Source organism: Salmo salar, chromosome 10 (genome assembly GCF_965601325.2).
Source record: "Salmo salar chromosome 10, fSalSal1, whole genome shotgun sequence".
In the NCBI taxonomy this organism is placed as follows: domain Eukaryota; kingdom Metazoa; phylum Chordata; class Actinopteri; order Salmoniformes; family Salmonidae; genus Salmo; species Salmo salar.
The window spans coordinates 56683936-56701559 of NC_138300.1; the positions used below are offsets into that span (position 1 = coordinate 56683936).

Genomic DNA, 17624 nt, shown 5'->3' on the forward strand with positions numbered 1-17624 from the left:
CATCACCTGCAAATACTAGTTTGTCATCACCTGCAAGGTTACCTGTCCATCTGACGCTCTACCAAGGTTACCTGTCCCATCTGACGCTCTACCAAGGGTACCTGTCCCATCTGACGCTCTACCAAGGTGACCTGTCCATCTGACGCTCTACCAAGGTTAGCTGTCCCATCTGACGCGTTACCAAGGTTACCTGTCCATCTGACGCTCTACCAAGGTTACCTGTCCATCTGACGCTCTACCAAGGTTACCTGTCCATCTGACGCTCTACCAAGGTTACCTGTCCCATCTGACGCGCTACCAAGGTTACCTGTCCATCTGACGCGCTACCAAGGTTACCTGTCCCATCTGACGCTCTACCAAGGTTACCTGTCCCATCTGACGCTCTACCAAGGTTACCTGTCCCATCTGACGCGCTACCAAGGTTAGCTGTCCCATCTGACGCGCTACCAAGGTTAGCTGTCCCATCTGACGCGCTACCAAGGTTAGCTGTCCCATCTGACGCGTTACCAAGGTTACCTGTCCATCTGACGCTCTCCCAAGGTTACCTGTCCCATCTGACGCTCTACCAAGGTTACCTGTCCCATCTGACGCTCTACCAAGGTTACCTGTCCATCTGACGCGTTACCAAGGTTACCTGTCCCATCTGACGCTCTACCAAGGTTACCTGTCCCATCTGACGCGCTACCAAGGTTACCTGTCCATCTGTCGCGCTACCAAGGTTACCTGTCCCATCTGACGCTCTACCAAGGTTACCTGTCCCATCTGTCGTGCTACCAATGTTACCTGTCCAGCTGATGCTCTACCAGAAGGTGGAAGTGATGGGCTGTTGACCTAATGCTCATGACTACTGCAGGTCCTTCTGTTCCCACTAGATGGCCAAGTTGCAAAGTTAATTTAAGGTGTGGGTTAGGCATAAGGTTAGCAATGTGGTTAGGATTCAGGTTAGGTTTTAAAAAATCTATTTTAAGATGAGAAATTGTAGAAGGCTTCCGACTTGTCCAGATAGTGATGGTCGTAGTGTTCCCATTGAGTGAAAACCTGGAAGAACAGAGAGAGAATGGAAACTCTGACACCCATAGCAGCGTACACAGCGACTTACCCTGGGAAACGACTCAAACAGGTGGGGGAATCCTATGAGAAGGTATTCTCTGGGCATGCCTAAACAAAACTCCTTTTTCCACAGTAATAGCTGTATGTGAGGGTGTGGTGAAAACCGTTCACTGTAAATACACAGAAAAACCAAACTTGTACAATGTCTTGTTGAAGTACAGTAGTAACAAACAACATTGACTCCATGTGGAGACAGACTGCATCTTCAACAATACATTCTGTAGAACCAAGTGTTCTCAGAATGTGACCTGGGTTTGAACCTCCGGGTTGCCGTAGCAGGGAAGGACCGTTTTATAAGTAGGTTACAATATTTCTCTTCTTAACCTTTTATTTAACTAGGCAAGTCAGTTAAGAACAAATTCTTATTTTCAATGATGGCCTGGGAACAGTGGGTTAACTGCCTTGTTCAGGGGCAGAACAACAGATTTTTACCTTGTCATCTCAGGGATTCGATCTTGCAACCTTCCAGTTACTAGTCCAACGCTCTATCCACTAGGCTACCTTCCGCCCCTACATGAGGCACGATCTTGACAACCTCATTCTATTTTTTGCCCAGGTTTTTATTGAGTGAACCAAACTCATGAACTGATAACAGAAAGAGAATACAGCATTTTTAAATCCTGTTTGGACCATCAGGGAGGACTGTTGTGTATTTGATCAATTCCAGGGCCATCTGTAATCTTCATATGGAAGCTCCAGAGAGCTACTTTTTATTTTCCTAAGATAACATTCAGTTTTAGCCAGGTAGGGAAGGAGAAGAGAGCGACTAAAGTGGCGTTTGTGGTTTGAGCCAGGTGAAACGGTGCCCAAGCTCGCTGCCTGTTAACATTCTGTTATACTGTAGATAGAACATGTTATTAAGGGTTCAGCAGCTGGTCAAACACAGTTGTTTTTGTTGGCATCCATTACTGCTACTGTTATTTTTCACTTTTATTTTTTTTTTTTACTGTTTTTTTCTTTACTTATCTATTGTTCACCTAATACCTTTAAAAAAAAAAATGTTTTAACTTAAATTGCACTGTTGGTTAACGGCTTGTAAGTAAGCATTTCACTGTAAGGTCTACTACACCTGTTGTATTCAGCACATGTGACAAATAAACTTTGATTTATTATTATTCTGCTTCTTCTGTAAGGCAATATTAAATAGCAAATTCCAGAGAGTAGGTAATGCCTAAGGTGCAACTTGTCATGATGGTAAAAAACACACATGGGCCACACCCTCTTATGGTGGTGCTATAACAAGCGAAAATGAAAATGCAATCTTTGAAAGATCACGCCCCTCACCCTGTTTGATCTAGAGTCATGAAATTCAGTACATCGGTTACTTCTCCCCACAAGGAACACATTTAACTCAAGGACCCATAAGGTCTGCCATGATGGATCTTTCACCATTTTGAGTTTTTTTGGGGAAAAACACTTCAAATGCTACTCCTCTGGCATAGAATGACCGATCTGCACCAAACTTGATATGTGGCATCTATGGACAAATTTCTCCCAAAGCAACATTTTCCAGACTAGTATCTAAAACAACATAGACGCTATTGGCCAATAAGCGTGGGCGTGGTCTGGCACTTAAATGCATATAAATCAGTCACAGATATTCTAATTGTTACAAAACTTGGTACATATGTTCCAACCACTGAAGACTCAACATATTCAAGCACATTCAGATCGACCACACGGTGGCGCTATAACGTGTACATGTTTATATCTCTTGATCTGTTTGACTCTGTGCGATGGAATTTGGCACACATGCTCAGGGATACGAGTCTAGCTAACCTGTAAAATATTGTTCCGTTTTGCCGCATGGTGGTGCTGTTGGTCATGAAAACCCATTCATTCAAGCTTATTGGCTCGTAGCTGCCATATTGTTTGAGCTAGAGTCCTGGTACATTTTGGAACACAAACAATGAGTAATAAGGGAACTGAAAGTGTAGTCTACAGTTCTTCCAGGGAGATTCTGCTAAACTGCTGCTCTACAATAATTACAGGGCATGTCTTGGCATGGTGAGCTAAGGCATGGTAATGACCTTTCAGAAGGATATCATTTGAGGAACCAGTGTTGAGAGTTTATGTGTGAGTATTTGTAATGTTCAAATATGTTATATTTGTATATTGGGAAAAGGCAATACATCCCAGTTGTGTTATTATTTACAAAAGTATGTTCATGTAAATCGAGAAAGATTCTAGCAACACTTGCTGTTCACTTTTTGGAGGGAGAATTTTTCTATGGAAGTATCAGGGCATCATTCTAGAGAAGATGATGTTGTTGGACGATGATAATGATCATGATTATGTATTAATAAAATAGCCTTGATTATCATAATTATATATTAATACAATAGCCTTGATTATCATAATTATATATTAATACAATAGCCGTGATTATCATGATTATGTATTAATACAATAGCCGTGATTATCATGATTATGTATTAATACAATAGCTGTGATTATCATAATTATATATTAATACAATAGCCTTGATTATCATGATTATGTATTAATACAATAGTCGTGATTATCTTTGGACAACATAATATTGCAATATCTTGTTTGTTACAAGATAGAAAACACATTCCTTTGTCTGCTATATCCCGACCAGACTTGCCTAGTTAAATAAAGGTTAAATTAAATTTCCCCCAAAATTACCCATCAAAGAGATTTCCTTGAAATGTGCTACTATGGGATGGGCGGGGCATATGGAGATAATGGGATCCTTATCCCTGCCTTTATATCCAAACGGTCCATAGAAGGAAACTTTGCTCGAGTGTGGGGGCACACTTCTCCCAGCTACCAACCCTGGCTGTGCCAAACACTATAAATCAATGGTCAAGAAAGCGTTCAGAATATCGGTAAGGAACTGACGCCATGAAGACTTCACAGCAGTTCGTTTTTTTGAACCGAGAATGAACTGTTTAAATATATGCGTAATGAGAAAGTGGTAGATGTGGATATCCTGTAGCCAATAATCCCGACGGCGCACACCGTGCGCCTGTAGACTACAGGACTGGAATCGAAAGGTATTTGGACATTTTGCTTATCTGTGTACAGTAGCATTTTCTATTTACGTTATATTTGAATATATATTGTAACTAAATACATTTTAATTGACAAACTCCTGCAATAACCTGCTCACTTTACAATGGTAAGCTATCATCATAATCAAATACAATTGACAAAAAATTTACAGAGGTTTCTGTGTAGTTACAATGTGTAGTTCAAATCAAATGTTGTTGGTCACATACACATGGTTAGCAGATGTTATTGCGAGTGTAGAGAAATGCTTGTAATTCTCGCCATTAACTCAAGGAAGTCGAGTTTGTCAAACTGCGAAAGGATGGCATTATGGGAGCCTATGGGCACCTATATTTTGTTGACGGTGACCAAATAAACTAATTCAGTTCTGCGCTACTGAAAATCAATGAAATAATGCCCCTTTTCCAAACAGGCCGATTCTGTTCGAAACGCCCTCAGTCCGAGGGAGGGGAGTAGAGAAGTAGCATTCTGGTGACAAAGAGGACCATACACGGCGACCGAGGTTGAAGATTGAGGTGGATCAGGGCCAGCGCCAGGCGGGTTGTTTGTGATTAACTGCTGCTGGGGCCTGGGGTATGGAGATGTTGCGTCGCTCCTCAGTTTTCGCGGCTGAAGTGATGGAAGTATTTGACCGCTCCCCAACAGACAAGGAGCTGGTGTCACAGGCGAAGGCTCTATGCAGGGACTACATCCATTCCAGACTGAACCGAACCGGGATAGGTTGGTCCAAACCCGAGCATCAGCTGTCAGCATCTGGTGGGATGCTTGGAGAGGTATCCTCTGTCCTCATGTGGTTAGGTAAGAGGGCATCAGTGCGCAATTTGTGTACATTGGTGGGCTAGTGTCAGTGTGAATGACAGGCTGTGCATCTATTGGGGCTATATTCTGCAGTATATCCTATAAAACATTATTTTTTTTAGAAAGCACATGGTAATCGATTGTCTACAATGTCCAAATAGTATGTTATTTGTTTATATTATAGCTTCAGTTTATAGATTCAGCTATTAGCCAAGCCTACTTGGTCACATTAGCTTGATGTTGGAATTTTGCTCTCTGTTCAGACTCCTCTCTAGACATCCAACTGATGTCATGAGTTTGTGGAGGTTACCTAGGCTACTCGGTGTTGGATTGTACAAAACCTTCCCTCTGTAGCCCATTACCCCCCCCCTCCCCCTCTGTATTATTTTGAAAAAGGGAAGAGTCTCCTGAAAGATAGACACACTGATGAATCACTGTCTGAAGCCCAGCACAGTGCATCACATTAATGTCCTGTTACTTAGCAACGGAGAATACCTCTAAATAAATACCTTCTAACTGTGGACAAAAATATTAGCCATGTGTGTCCCAAATGGCACACTATTCCCTGTTTTTAGTGCACTACTTTTGACCGGAGCCCTGGTCTGTTTAGTAGTGCACTAAATAGGGAATAGGGTGCCTCTGGGTCAGAGGCTCCTGACATTCAGCTAATAGTAGAAATGATACCGCTGAATCACAGAGAGTAAAGGGAGTACCTGCAGCACTAGTGAACAGGGAAGTCACTAGCCTGGTCCCAGATCTGTGCTGTCTTGTCCACTTCTATGGTTAACAATGACAATAGGAGTGGCCTAGACATATAGATGAAGTATTCTATGGGGTAATACAGACCAGGGCTGTGTACAGACCTTGCATGGAACAGTTGCTCAAAATGGAAAAAGGCCCGCAAATGGTAAGCTAGCTAGCGACAGTGTCTCTTAAGCACATGATTGACATTTGGGGGTCAAAGGTGGGCTATCAGCTGATTTATTGATTTAAATCTGCTAGTTAGCTAGCTCCATTTCTTTTACTGGTTTGTGATTTATCAGAGGTTTTTTTGTTTTGTGTACACAGATTTGCAGATGCTATCTTAGGTGTAGCAAAAAATGCTTGTGTTGATATCTCCAACAGTGCAGTAATACCTAGCAATACAAAACAATACACACGTAATCCAAAAAAGAAAGAAATGAAGAAATATCGTCACAAAAATTCAATTAACTCTACTAAACAGTAATCCAAATGCTCATATCAAATAATAACTTCATAATCTTATAACTCATGATATATATGGCTGGCTGACTAGTGGCTTGTGTTGATTTATGTTAGTATAGGTGGTTAGCTTGAGTGTAGACTAGGCCTACCTGTGGTGCTGCTGCTGCCCTGAAACACTGTAACAACCGACCCTGAAGAACAGATGAAGTTGGGTCAGAGAGTCATTGATGCTCCGCTCCTCTTTGTCTTTCTGCCTCTTATCTGCTGTGCGTATCACTCAACCAGACCAAATATTGACGATATAGATTTTTATCAAGTGTTAATCAAATGTTATGCCGGAAGTGTTTATTTTAAACCTGCAATAAGTCACTTTTTGGGTGACATGACCTTTTTTGGGGCACGTAGACGTTTTCGTTATAGATCTGTCATTCTCATTGAAAGTAAGTCTAAGATGCGGTAGATCTGTTCTATGTTTTAAACAGCTGTAAAATACAATATTTTGGGGGGTTCTAAGAAATATATTTCACAGCGGTTTTAGATTCTACATTTAATTCTCTTGTTTGTTTTGTCACATAAACTGAAATTAGGGGAATGTTAGAATTTTAGCAACCAGGAAATGGTGGAGTGATTTCTGCACAGTGCATGTAGCTAGCTACACACACACAAACTCGACCGGTGACCGCATCTCTCAAACCATACATGTTTGGATACCAGGTGCGCGCAATCTCTGTACAGGGCAGACTGGGGAAACGGGTGCAACTGGACACACGCTATCTCTGTACAGGGCAGACTGGGGAAACGGGTGCAACTGGACACACGCTATCTCTGTACAGGGCAGATCAACAGGCGCAACCAGCGGATGGGATGGAGGTGCGAACTTGACAACGACTTGCGGGCAGTGGGTTCCGAACAAAGATGACAAAAACGTATACATAAAAAAAATTATGGGGGGGGGATTATACCGCCACCCGAAAGGGCACTTTGGAGACAGGAAGGGTAAAGGGGCATGTGCTCTGCACACGTACAACCTTATCTGTGCCTGTATACAGCACAAACATATCTCTGACCAAGCTGGGAAACCAAACCCCCTCACTGGCTCACTACCTGTCCTGTTGTTCACTAGATGATGAGTTGGGAGTTCCTGATTGGCTCACTACCTGTTCTGTTCCCTAGGTGATGAGTTGGAGTACCTGCGGCCCAACATCTACCGTAACGTAGCTCGTCAGCTGAACATCACCGTAGCGTCTGAGAGCGTGGTGTCTGATGCCTTCCTGGCTGTGGCTGCAGAGCTCTTCTCCACTGGTAGGTCAATGCCTATTCACTACTACACCAGTGGGACAAGATCTCTCTGACAACCAGCCTGGGGCGAACAAACCTTATACATGATCTTGCCGACCCCAACCAAACTGTGCTGACTCAGATATATATTTTCAGCAGCATGGTTTCAGCTACTATCTATGGTGGATTCAGAACCAGGCCAGCTCAGCTTGGCTCCATTTGTCTTAGTAGTATGAAAAGCCCTGAAATGGATGGACAACTGGTTATAATGTAGCTCGGTTGTAACATGATGGAAATGTTGGTAGAGTTGTTTCTTGTATTGTGGCAAATATTAGCAAGAATATTCAGGGGGGGGGGGGAGTAATGAATCCCAGAGGATGCTGGGGGATCTATTAGCAGTGTGTTGTATAGAAAAGGAGGAACTAGTGGATTCATTATCAATGAAACACAATGAAGATATGTAACGTTAGGGAGAACAAGTTCAACTGACTTTAAAGAAGGTCAACAGAGGTAACTGAGACCAGGGATGTGTCCAGAATGGAATCCTATTCCCTTTATAGTGCACTAGAAAGTAGTGCACTATATAGGGAATAGGGTGCCTTTTTGGGACACAGACCAGCTCTCAGTATGGTGTGTTACCTCTCTTTACGGGTCTCTTTTAAAGTGATTTACTGGCAGGGGCCAAGCATAGTTCTGTGGGAAAGGTAAAAATAGACATTTTCTGACATTTTTGTACACATTCAGCCTTGGCTGTCAGAGCGTCAGGAGACTGTACAGTACAGCATGCCATAGAGCCTGTAGAGTAGAGACTGTGACTCTGGGTTTGGCAGATGCCAGGAGAACGCTACCATAGTGTCAACTGTAAAGTTTGGTGGAAGAGGAATAATGGTCTGGGGCTGTTTTTCATGGTTCAAGCTCCTTAGTGCCAGTGAAGGGAAATCTTAGCGCTGCAGCATACAATGACATTCTAGAAGATTCTTTGCTTCGAACTTTCATAAAGCAAGGCTCATACAGAAACGGTTTATCAAGATCGGTGTGGAAGAACTTGACTAGCCTGCACAGAGCCCTGACCTCAACTCCACCGAACACCTTTGGGATGAATTGGAATGCCGACTGCGAGCCAGGCCTAATCGCCCAACAGCAGTGTCCTCTCACTAATGCGCTTGTGGCTGAATGGAAGCATGTCCCCACAGCAATGTTCCAACATCTAGTGTAAAGCCTTCCTACGATAGTGGAGGCTGTTAAAGCAGCAACGGGGGACCAACTCCATATTAATGCTCGTTATTTGGAATGAGATGTTTGTCGAGCAGATATCCACATACACTACTACATAGCCAAAAGTATCTTAGATTAAATCTGACTTTTGAGGAAGTGTACACTGGCTATAGCGTCTCAAAATGGACAAACGGTTCTACTTTTCTCATTTTTCAAGTAAAGGACTTTTAAGGGAGTATGTGAGCACACGTTTGTTTTGAACTCGGCTTCAGCCAAACTGAAGCGTACCGACGCCTTAAGTCGCTTTGAATAAAAGCATCTGTTTTTAAATGGCTGTTTAAAAAAAAATAATTGGGGGGGGATGGTCCATAGTTAGTCTGTCACAAGAGTCTAACCAAAGTGTAGTTGTGTTAATTAACATGATCCCATTCTGTCAGGGAATGACCGTTGAATCCATGACCTTGGACTTAAAACTTTACATTACATTAAACTTAAAACATTCAACTTAAAACTTTACATTACACACAGTCCAATACGTTGTTAGTTGATTACTTTACATTTTCAATCCCTAGAAATATCTGTCTGGATTCCAAAGTGGTGGTAAATCCCTCCTATGATGCTTAGAAGTGAAAGGAGCTGATTTCTACCAAGGAATGAGTCTGTGCAACAATTTCAATGTAGGGCTATTCACTGTCCTCCATAGTCTGAACACATTACCATAAATGGTAGCGTTACTAGTTAAAATCCTGACTGAAAAACAAGTGCTTCAAGTTTGCTAAACGTCTGCTGTCTGAGCTAATAAAGAATAATATACCAGTTTTAGACTGCCTTTATGATGTATTGTTGTTTGGCGGATGGGCATGTCGGCTGAATGGCTGGAGGCTACATCTAGTTATGTGTCTCTCTGTCTCCCTTCACTAAAGGAGTTCCTGGCAGAGATGCAGTCAAACGCACTCGGCTCCCTCAGTCAGTCACCCTCCCTCCCTTCAGGCAGCACGATCATGTAAAACCCAAACAATGATCTCATGTTATTGCTATCCAGTCAGAAGTAAAGATTTTACATGATATTTTTTTGTAATAAGCTGAAATGAAATGGATAAATAAATGTACTTGGACACCGCTGACATTATTGGAATGTGTGTGTGTGTGAAAGGGGGTATCCCGGGTGTTTGATTCAGGAGGTTTTAGTGTCTGAGTCTCTGTCTGCATCTCTCCTCAGGTATAACGTGGGGGAAGGTGGTATCCCTGTATGCGGTAGCTGGTGCCCTGGCGGTGGACTGCGTGAGGCATGGTCACCCAGCAATGGTACACACCATCGTCGACTGCATTGGGGAGTTTGTCCGCAAGAGCCTGGTCTCCTGGTTGAAGAGGAGAGGAGGATGGGTAAGAGGAACAGTAGAATCTATAGAACGTTCGAGGTTCCATGCCCTTTTTAGACTCTTTCTATGCTCACCGTGCCATAGTTTTACCGATAGACATACAATTACTAGAATAGGAGAAAACACATCAGACAACTGTAATTTGACAGTACGTATATGGGTAGACTCAGCAGTCTTATGACTTGGGGGTCAAAGCTGTTCAGGCCTTTTTGTCTCAGACTTGACGCTCTGGTACCACTTGCCATGCGGTAGCAGAGAGAACAGTCTATGACTTGGGTGGCTGGAGTCTTTTTGACAATGTTTAGGGCCTTCCTCTGACACCAATTGGTCTAGAGGTCCTGGCTGGCAGGGAGTTTGGCCCCAGTGTAGTACTGGGCTGTACGCACTACCCTCTGTAGGGCCTTGTGGTCCGATGCCGAGCAGTTGCCATACCAGGCAGTGGTGCAGCCAGTCAAGATGCTCTCAATGGTGCAGCTGTAGAACTTTTTGAGGATCTGAGGACCCATGCCAAATCTTTTCAGTGTCCTGAGGGGGAGGAGGTGTTGTAAGTGAAGACACTTGCCAGAATGGTCAGCGCATGCTCTAAGTACATGTCACATCGGCTACGGAGAGCGTGAGCACACAGTCGTCCGAAACAGCTGGTGCTCTCACACATGGTTCATTGTTGCTTGCCTTGAAACGAGCATAGAAGGCATTTAGCTCGTCTGATAGACTTGCGTCATTGGGCAGCTCGTGGCTGGGTTTTCATTAGTAATCCGTAGCCCTTTCCCATCCGACGAGCGTCAGAGCCGGTGTAGTAGGAGTCAATCTTAGTCCTGTGTTGACGCTTCGCCTGTTTCCCAGTGGACCCTAATACCGTTTGAATTGATGCATAGATGTTACTTACATTTAGAAGCCTATTTTATCTGATTGAGAACATGCGTTGCACAAACAACATGCTGATATACACCACCACTGGTAGCAACCTGTATTAGAGCTAACATTCTCTTTGTCCTAGCTAGTGATTTTATCTTAAGGGCATTTATCTAACTAGCAATTAGCATTAGTGATTAGCTTTAGGCACATGCCAGCTTCCTTAGACTAACTCTCATTTTGCAAAAAGCAAGATACACAAACTAATATTATAAAAGAGAGAACATGTGTATTCATACTTAGAAAGCAGCATTGTTGAATGCAAGCTGAGAGAAACAGGCACAGTGTATAAGAATTGTGTGCTGCCTGCCTGTTGAGTGATTTGAGCAGTGTAGAAAAGTGTTTGGATGAAATATTGTTATGCTTTGAATTTTTGATTGGAATTTTCTTTTTTTGCCGCATGGTGCTCCCAAAATAAAACACAAAAATAATTGGTCCTACTTTAGAGCCCTGCCTGTGGTTCAAGTGATTGACTGAGTCTGTGCACCGCCAAGGTTTATTTAGGATAGGCTGTGTGTTGATGACGGCATAGGCTATTTAATCACAGAAGTGCGCAGACATAATCACAGATAACCCAGAACTAACATCTTGTGTAATTTAGTCAGATGCTCGATTGAGCATCTTTGGTTGACGTAGTCTGTCCACGTGAGATTAGTGCAGACTCCATGTCTCACGACTGTGATGCCTGTATGTGTTTCCCTATGTTGTACATATGAGTTCAGACTGCCAGCAGGTCATGGTCTTCTATACCCACCTATCAGGTGTGTCCTGAACATGTTACTCATGGTGTCCACTGAGAGATTAGCTCAATAAAACTGAGGCAAACAAGAGCCTGAACACAATACAATCATGACTGAAAAACACAACTCCCTGTCCTGTACATGGTAGAAGGGCAGGGTGTTTTGCACATTGACTTTGACTAACTCAAGGCTTTGTCTTCAAAGCATGAGGTGTTTGTAACAGCTATTTCTAATAGCCAATGTCTCGATATTGAGTTGAATTCAGCCACTACTTTAAGGAAACTCCCAAAAATGTTATATATACTGCTCAAAAAAAAAAGGGAACACTTAAACAACACATCCTAGATCTGAATGAAATAAATAATCTTATTAAATACTTTTTTCTTTACATAGTTGAATGTGCTGACAACAAAATCACACAAAAATAATCGATGGAAATCCAATTTATCAACCCATGGAGGTCTGGATTTGGAGTCACACTCAAAATTAAAGTGGAAAACCACACTACAGGCTGATCCAACTTTGATGTAATGTCCTTAAAACAAGTCAAAATGAGGCTCAATAGTGTGTGTGTGTGTGTGTGTGGCCTCCACGTGCCTGTATGACCTCCCAACAACGCCTGGGCATGCTCCGGATGAGGTGGCGGATGGTCTCCTGAGGGATCTCCTCCCAGACCTGGACTAAAGCATCCACCAACTCCTGGACAGTCTGTGGTGCAACGTGGCGTTGGTGGATGGAGCGAGACATGATGTGCTCAAATGGATTCAGGTCTGGGGAACGGGGCGGGCCAGTCCATAGCATCAATGCCTTCCTCTTGCAGGAACTGCTGACACACTCCAGCCACATGAGGTCTAGCATTGTCTTGCATTAGGAGGAACCCAGGGCCAACCGCACCAGCATATGGTCTCACAAGGGGTCTGAGGATCTCATCTCGGTACCTAATGGCAGTCAGGCTACCTCTGGCGAGCAAATGGAGGGCTGTGCGGCCCCCCAAAGAAATGCCACCCCACACCATGACTGACCCACCGCCAAACCGGTCATGCTGGAGGATGTTGCAGGCAGCAGAGCGTTCACCACGGCGTCTCCAGACTCTGTCACGTCTGTCTCGTGCTCAGTGTGAACCTGCTTTCATCTGTGAAGAGCGCAGGGCGCCAGTGGCGAATTTGCCAATCTTGGTGTTCTCTGGCAAATGCCAAACGTCCTGCACGGTGTTGGGCTGTAAGCACAACCCCCACCTGTGGGCGTCGGGCCCTCATACCACCCTCATGGAGTCTGTTTCTGACCGTTTGAGCAGACACATGCACATTTGTGGCCTGCTGGAGGTAATTTTGCAGGGCTCTGGCAGTGCTTCTCCTGCTCCTCCTTGCACAAAGGCGGAGGTAGCGGTCCTGCTGCTGGGTTGTTGCCCTCCTACGGCCTCCTCCACGTCTCCTGATGTACTGGCCTGTCTCCTGGTAGCGCCTCCATGCTCTGGACACTACGCTGACAGACACAGCAAACCTTCTTGCCACAGCTCGCATTGATGTGCCATCCTGGATGAGCTGCACTACCTGAGCCACTTGTGTGGGTTGTAGACTCCGTCTCATGCTACCACTACAGTGAAAGCACCGCCAGCATTCAAAAGTGACCAAAACATCAGCCAGGAAGCATAGGAACTGAGAAGTGGTCTGTGGTCCCCACCTGCAGAACCACTCCTTTATTGGGGGTGTCTTGCTAATTGCCTATAATTTCCACCTGTTGTCTATTCCATTTGCACAACAGCATGTGAAATGTATTGTCAATCAGTGTTGCTTCCTAAGTGGACAGTTTGATTTCACAGAAGTGTGATTGACTTGGAGTTACATTGTGTTGTTTAAGTGTTCCCTTTATTTTTTTGAGCAGTATATATATATATATATATATATATATATATATATTAGTATAACATTTTTTTTTATATATATATTAGAGATCATCTGATGAAAATCCTCTGAGAGCAACGCGTGGTGCCCAACTGGTACTCAAAGCTGAGAGGAGGCCTGGCAAAGAGCCTCGGCCTAAACCTATGAATTCTGCTCTGTTGGTAAAGCTTAAGTCAACCAAGAATCCCTCTAAAGCAGGCCTGTGTTCCCAAATGGACCCTGATTTCCCCTATATAGTGCACTACTTTCAACCAGGACCCATAGGGTGCCATTTGGGACTCAACCTTGGAATGGCCCATTTGGAAGTTGACCACGCCAGATAATTAAAGGTCATAAAATGTTGACGTGGACTGGAGTTTGATGCTGCTATAAAACCATACCAAAACATTGAGAAGAAAATGGCTGTACTATTAGCTACCCAGTGGCCACAGACGTCCTTTCAACATCTAGTAATGATTTACATCTAACGTGAAATCAACAAAACATTTCACCATTGGATTTAGGTAAAAAGTTAGGTAAAAAAAAAGAAAATGAAATTGCCTTACGTTGATGACTTTTTGCAAATCCAATCAGTTGTCCACATGGCTTCAATGTCATATCAATTTATTTTTGTTGAAATTACTTTGCAACCTTCAACCTGTCTTGATGACTCATATTTTTTTTCTCCTTTATTGTGCTGTTTTACTGCCGTTCAAAACCAAGGACCAATTTGTTTCAAGTGGTATGTTGAAATGTGTCATTAAGATTACAGTTTTGGATTTGGCTGAGACGTTGCTTAGTTGTTAACTCGCTGCATTTCCTCTTTTTTTTTTTTTTATGTCATCGCGTATACGTTCTATTTTTTTATGAACATTTTAACCAGACCTCCTAGATAATACCTATTTGGCGAGACCATCTCTCAAACACATTTTGTAATATAATGTAATCTAGTCCTGTTAACGCATGTTATTTATCAGACATTCATTGGTTACTGACTAACTGTTAAAGGATCCCACCCTGTTTAAAGGAAATCGACGTGTGTTTGTATAGGGAATCCCTTATTGCCTTTTGAAACTTTGACTCGTGACATCATCAGTGCCCAGCCTCTGCTCAAAGGTCTGTGTCCTAATTTTCCACCCTTCTCCCACACTAGTCCCTTCGTGGATTTAACAGTATTGATTGCTGTAATCAGTGGCTGTAGGAGTGCCAACCATTGTTAAATCCATGATGGGATGTGTGGGGAACAGATACAAGAATTGAGACTTAGCCCTTGTACACTATACTAAATTACACTATATATACAGCAGTATGTGGACACCCCTTCAAATGAGTGGATTTGGCAATTTCAGCCACACCTGTTGCTGATAGGTGTATAAAATGGAGCACACAGAGATGCAGTCTCCATATCATTGGCAGTAGAATGGCCTTACGAAAGAGCTCAGTGACTTTCAATGTGGCACTGTCATAGGATGCCACCTTTCCAACAAGTCAGTCTGTCAAATTTCTGCCCTGCTAGAGCTTCCCCGGTAAACTGTAAGTGCTGTTAGTGTAAAGTAGAAACGTCTAGGAGCAACAACGGCTCATCAGCTAACTGGTAGGCCACACAAGCTCACAGAACGGGACCACAGCGTGCTGAAGCGCATAGTGTAAAAAATTGTTTGTCCTCGGCTGCAACACTCACTACTGAGTTCCAAACTCCCTCTGGAAGCAACATCAGCAAAATAACTGTGTCGGGAGCTTCATGAAATGGGTTTCCATGGCAGAGCAGCCGCACACAAGACTAAGATCACCATGCGCAAGGCCAAGCATCTGCTGGAGTGGTGTAAAGCTCGCTGTAATTGGACTCCGGAGTAGTGGAAACGCGTTCTATGGAGCGATGAATCACGCTTCACCATCTGGCAGTCCGACGGACTAATCTAGGTTTTGGCAGATGCCAGGAGAACACTACCTACCCAAATGCATAGTGCCAACTGCAAAGTTTGGTGGAGGAGGGATAATGGCGTGGGGCTGTTTTTCGTGGTTCGGGCCCCTTGGTTCCAGTGAAGGGAAATCTTGAATGCTACAGCGTACAATCACATTCTAGACAATTCTGTGCTTTCAACTTCGTGGTAACAGTTTGGGGAAGGCCCTTTCCTGTTTCAGCATGACAAATCCCCCGTGCACAAAGCAAGGTCCATACAGAAATGGTTTGTCGATCGGTGTGGAAGAACTTGACTGGCCTGCACAGAGCCCTGACCTCAACCCCATCAAATACCTTTGGGATGAATTGGAACGCCGACTGCGAGCCAGGCCTAATTGCCCAACATCAGTGCTCAACCTCACTAATGCTGTTGTGGCTGAATGGAAGCAAGTCCCTGTAGCAATGTTCCAACATCTAGTGGAAAGCCTTCCCAGAAGAGTGGAGGCTGTTATAGCAGCAAAGGGGGACCAACTCCATATTAATGCCCCTGATTTTGGAATGAGATGTTCGATGAGCAGGTGTCCAAATACTTTTGGTAATGTATATTTCAATAATGCTGGCTAGTATCTGAGTTGCTGTCATCTCTCTCTTCCCTCACAGGCTGATATCACGAAGTGTGTGGTGAACACAGACCCCAGCTTCCGCTCCCATTGGTTGATGTCTGCTGCCTACGCCTGTGGACATTACCTGAAGGCCATGGTGTTTTACCTGCTCCGGGACAAGTGAAACGGAGGAGGAAGCTCGCAGACACACGATGAGCAGTCTGCGTCATACGAACACAGCCACCCCTGTCCATCAGTGGAGTACAGGACAAGCAAAGCCTGGTCCCAGATCATTTTGTGCTCTTGACAACTCCAGTGATGTCATTGTCAAGCCAAACATGTTTGTCATGACAATGAGTGACAAGGAGTTGCACAAACAGACTGGTACTCAGGGCCAGCCTCCCTCCCTTCCTTCCTCTCTCCCTCTGTCCCTCTGTCTGAGCTGCAGCCATCCCTGCTCTAGCGTCTAGATATGTTGTTGTTTACACCTGCAGAAGTTTGCTCCGACACTGCCACTGGCGAGCACCTTGGGCCTTCACAAACGCACTGGCCTGGAGCATCAATGTGAATTAGCCTTGTCTGCTTTGATCAAACTTTAGGGTATTTATTATTTAGCTTGACGGCAATATTTTGGCGTGCAGTACAGATCCTCCAGCTGGATTGTGAGGTAGTAGTCTAGTCATATAGATCTATAGAATGCCACCCATCAACCATTGACTTGAATGTGAATGTCCTTTCTACTCATTCTATTTCTGTATTTGTTTTTCTTCAGTTAAATCCGAGAGTCACATTCCTTGCTTTAAAAAAAAAAGAAAATGAATTTTACTAGGCAAGTCAGCTTAAGGACATGTTGTTATTTACAATGACGGCCAACCCCGTACAACACTGGGCCAATTGTGCGCCACCCAGGAGCTTGCTTTACACATGGGCAAATATTACATTCAAAGCAATGGAAGATTTCTATAAATTTCAGTTTCTGTTCTGCACATGTCAAGCAAAGGGGATATGGCCCAGACAGTGTACCTGTAAATAAACCAGTATTTTTCATCCAGGGGTCATACTCTCCCTGGTGGCTGACAATAAGAATGACCAGAATCCCTTTTTGATGACGATTTGAAAAGGAAAATTGTGAAATCATTCGGAATTCCTCAGTTTGGATGGAAATATTGTTTAGATTCTAAGGTTTGTCTGCATGCTCCACGTAGTTGATGAGTGTGAATTTACACAAAATCTGGGTGAATAAGTGTGTGTTTGTATATATGACTGTTTTTGTAAAATATTGTGCAATTATGGATCACTCTATCACCTGAAACTTGAATCCCATTCAGACATTTTGTCTGTTTTCTACAAATTATTTGTATTCTGTGACACAGTAGCTTACACATACACTGTATTTGGCATGCAGCACTGAGTGTCTTCAGAAATAAAATGTTTTACATTTCAACATTGTTTTCTTATTTATTAACGTCAGCATTATACATTGAAAAGCGATACCAACTTAGCTTAGCCTACTAACAAGTGAATGGTTGGAACAAATAGCCCAAGACTGCTATATGTAGTCTTGA

At 43.5% G+C, this 17624-nt stretch overlaps 1 protein-coding gene across 2 annotated transcripts; it reads left to right on the plus strand.

Moving 5' to 3' along the window:
* Positions 1 to 3035: 3035 nt before the first annotated feature.
* On the plus strand, positions 3036 to 17503 carry boka (BCL2 family apoptosis regulator BOK a). 2 transcript variants are annotated; one of them, XM_014123720.3, is made up of 5 exons: positions 3036 to 3186; positions 4562 to 4947; positions 7327 to 7455; positions 9866 to 10029; positions 16118 to 17503. In XM_014123720.3, exons 2-5 carry the CDS (start codon positions 4725 to 4727, stop codon positions 16241 to 16243), a joined length of 642 nt encoding a protein of 213 aa, XP_013979195.1. In that variant the 5' UTR covers positions 3036 to 3186; positions 4562 to 4724; the 3' UTR covers positions 16244 to 17503. The 2 variants fall into 2 exon arrangements, with proteins under 2 accessions (XP_013979195.1, XP_013979194.1); XM_014123719.3 differs by lacking the exon at positions 3036 to 3186 and adding an exon at positions 3838 to 4133.
* Positions 17504 to 17624: the final 121 nt, after the last annotated feature.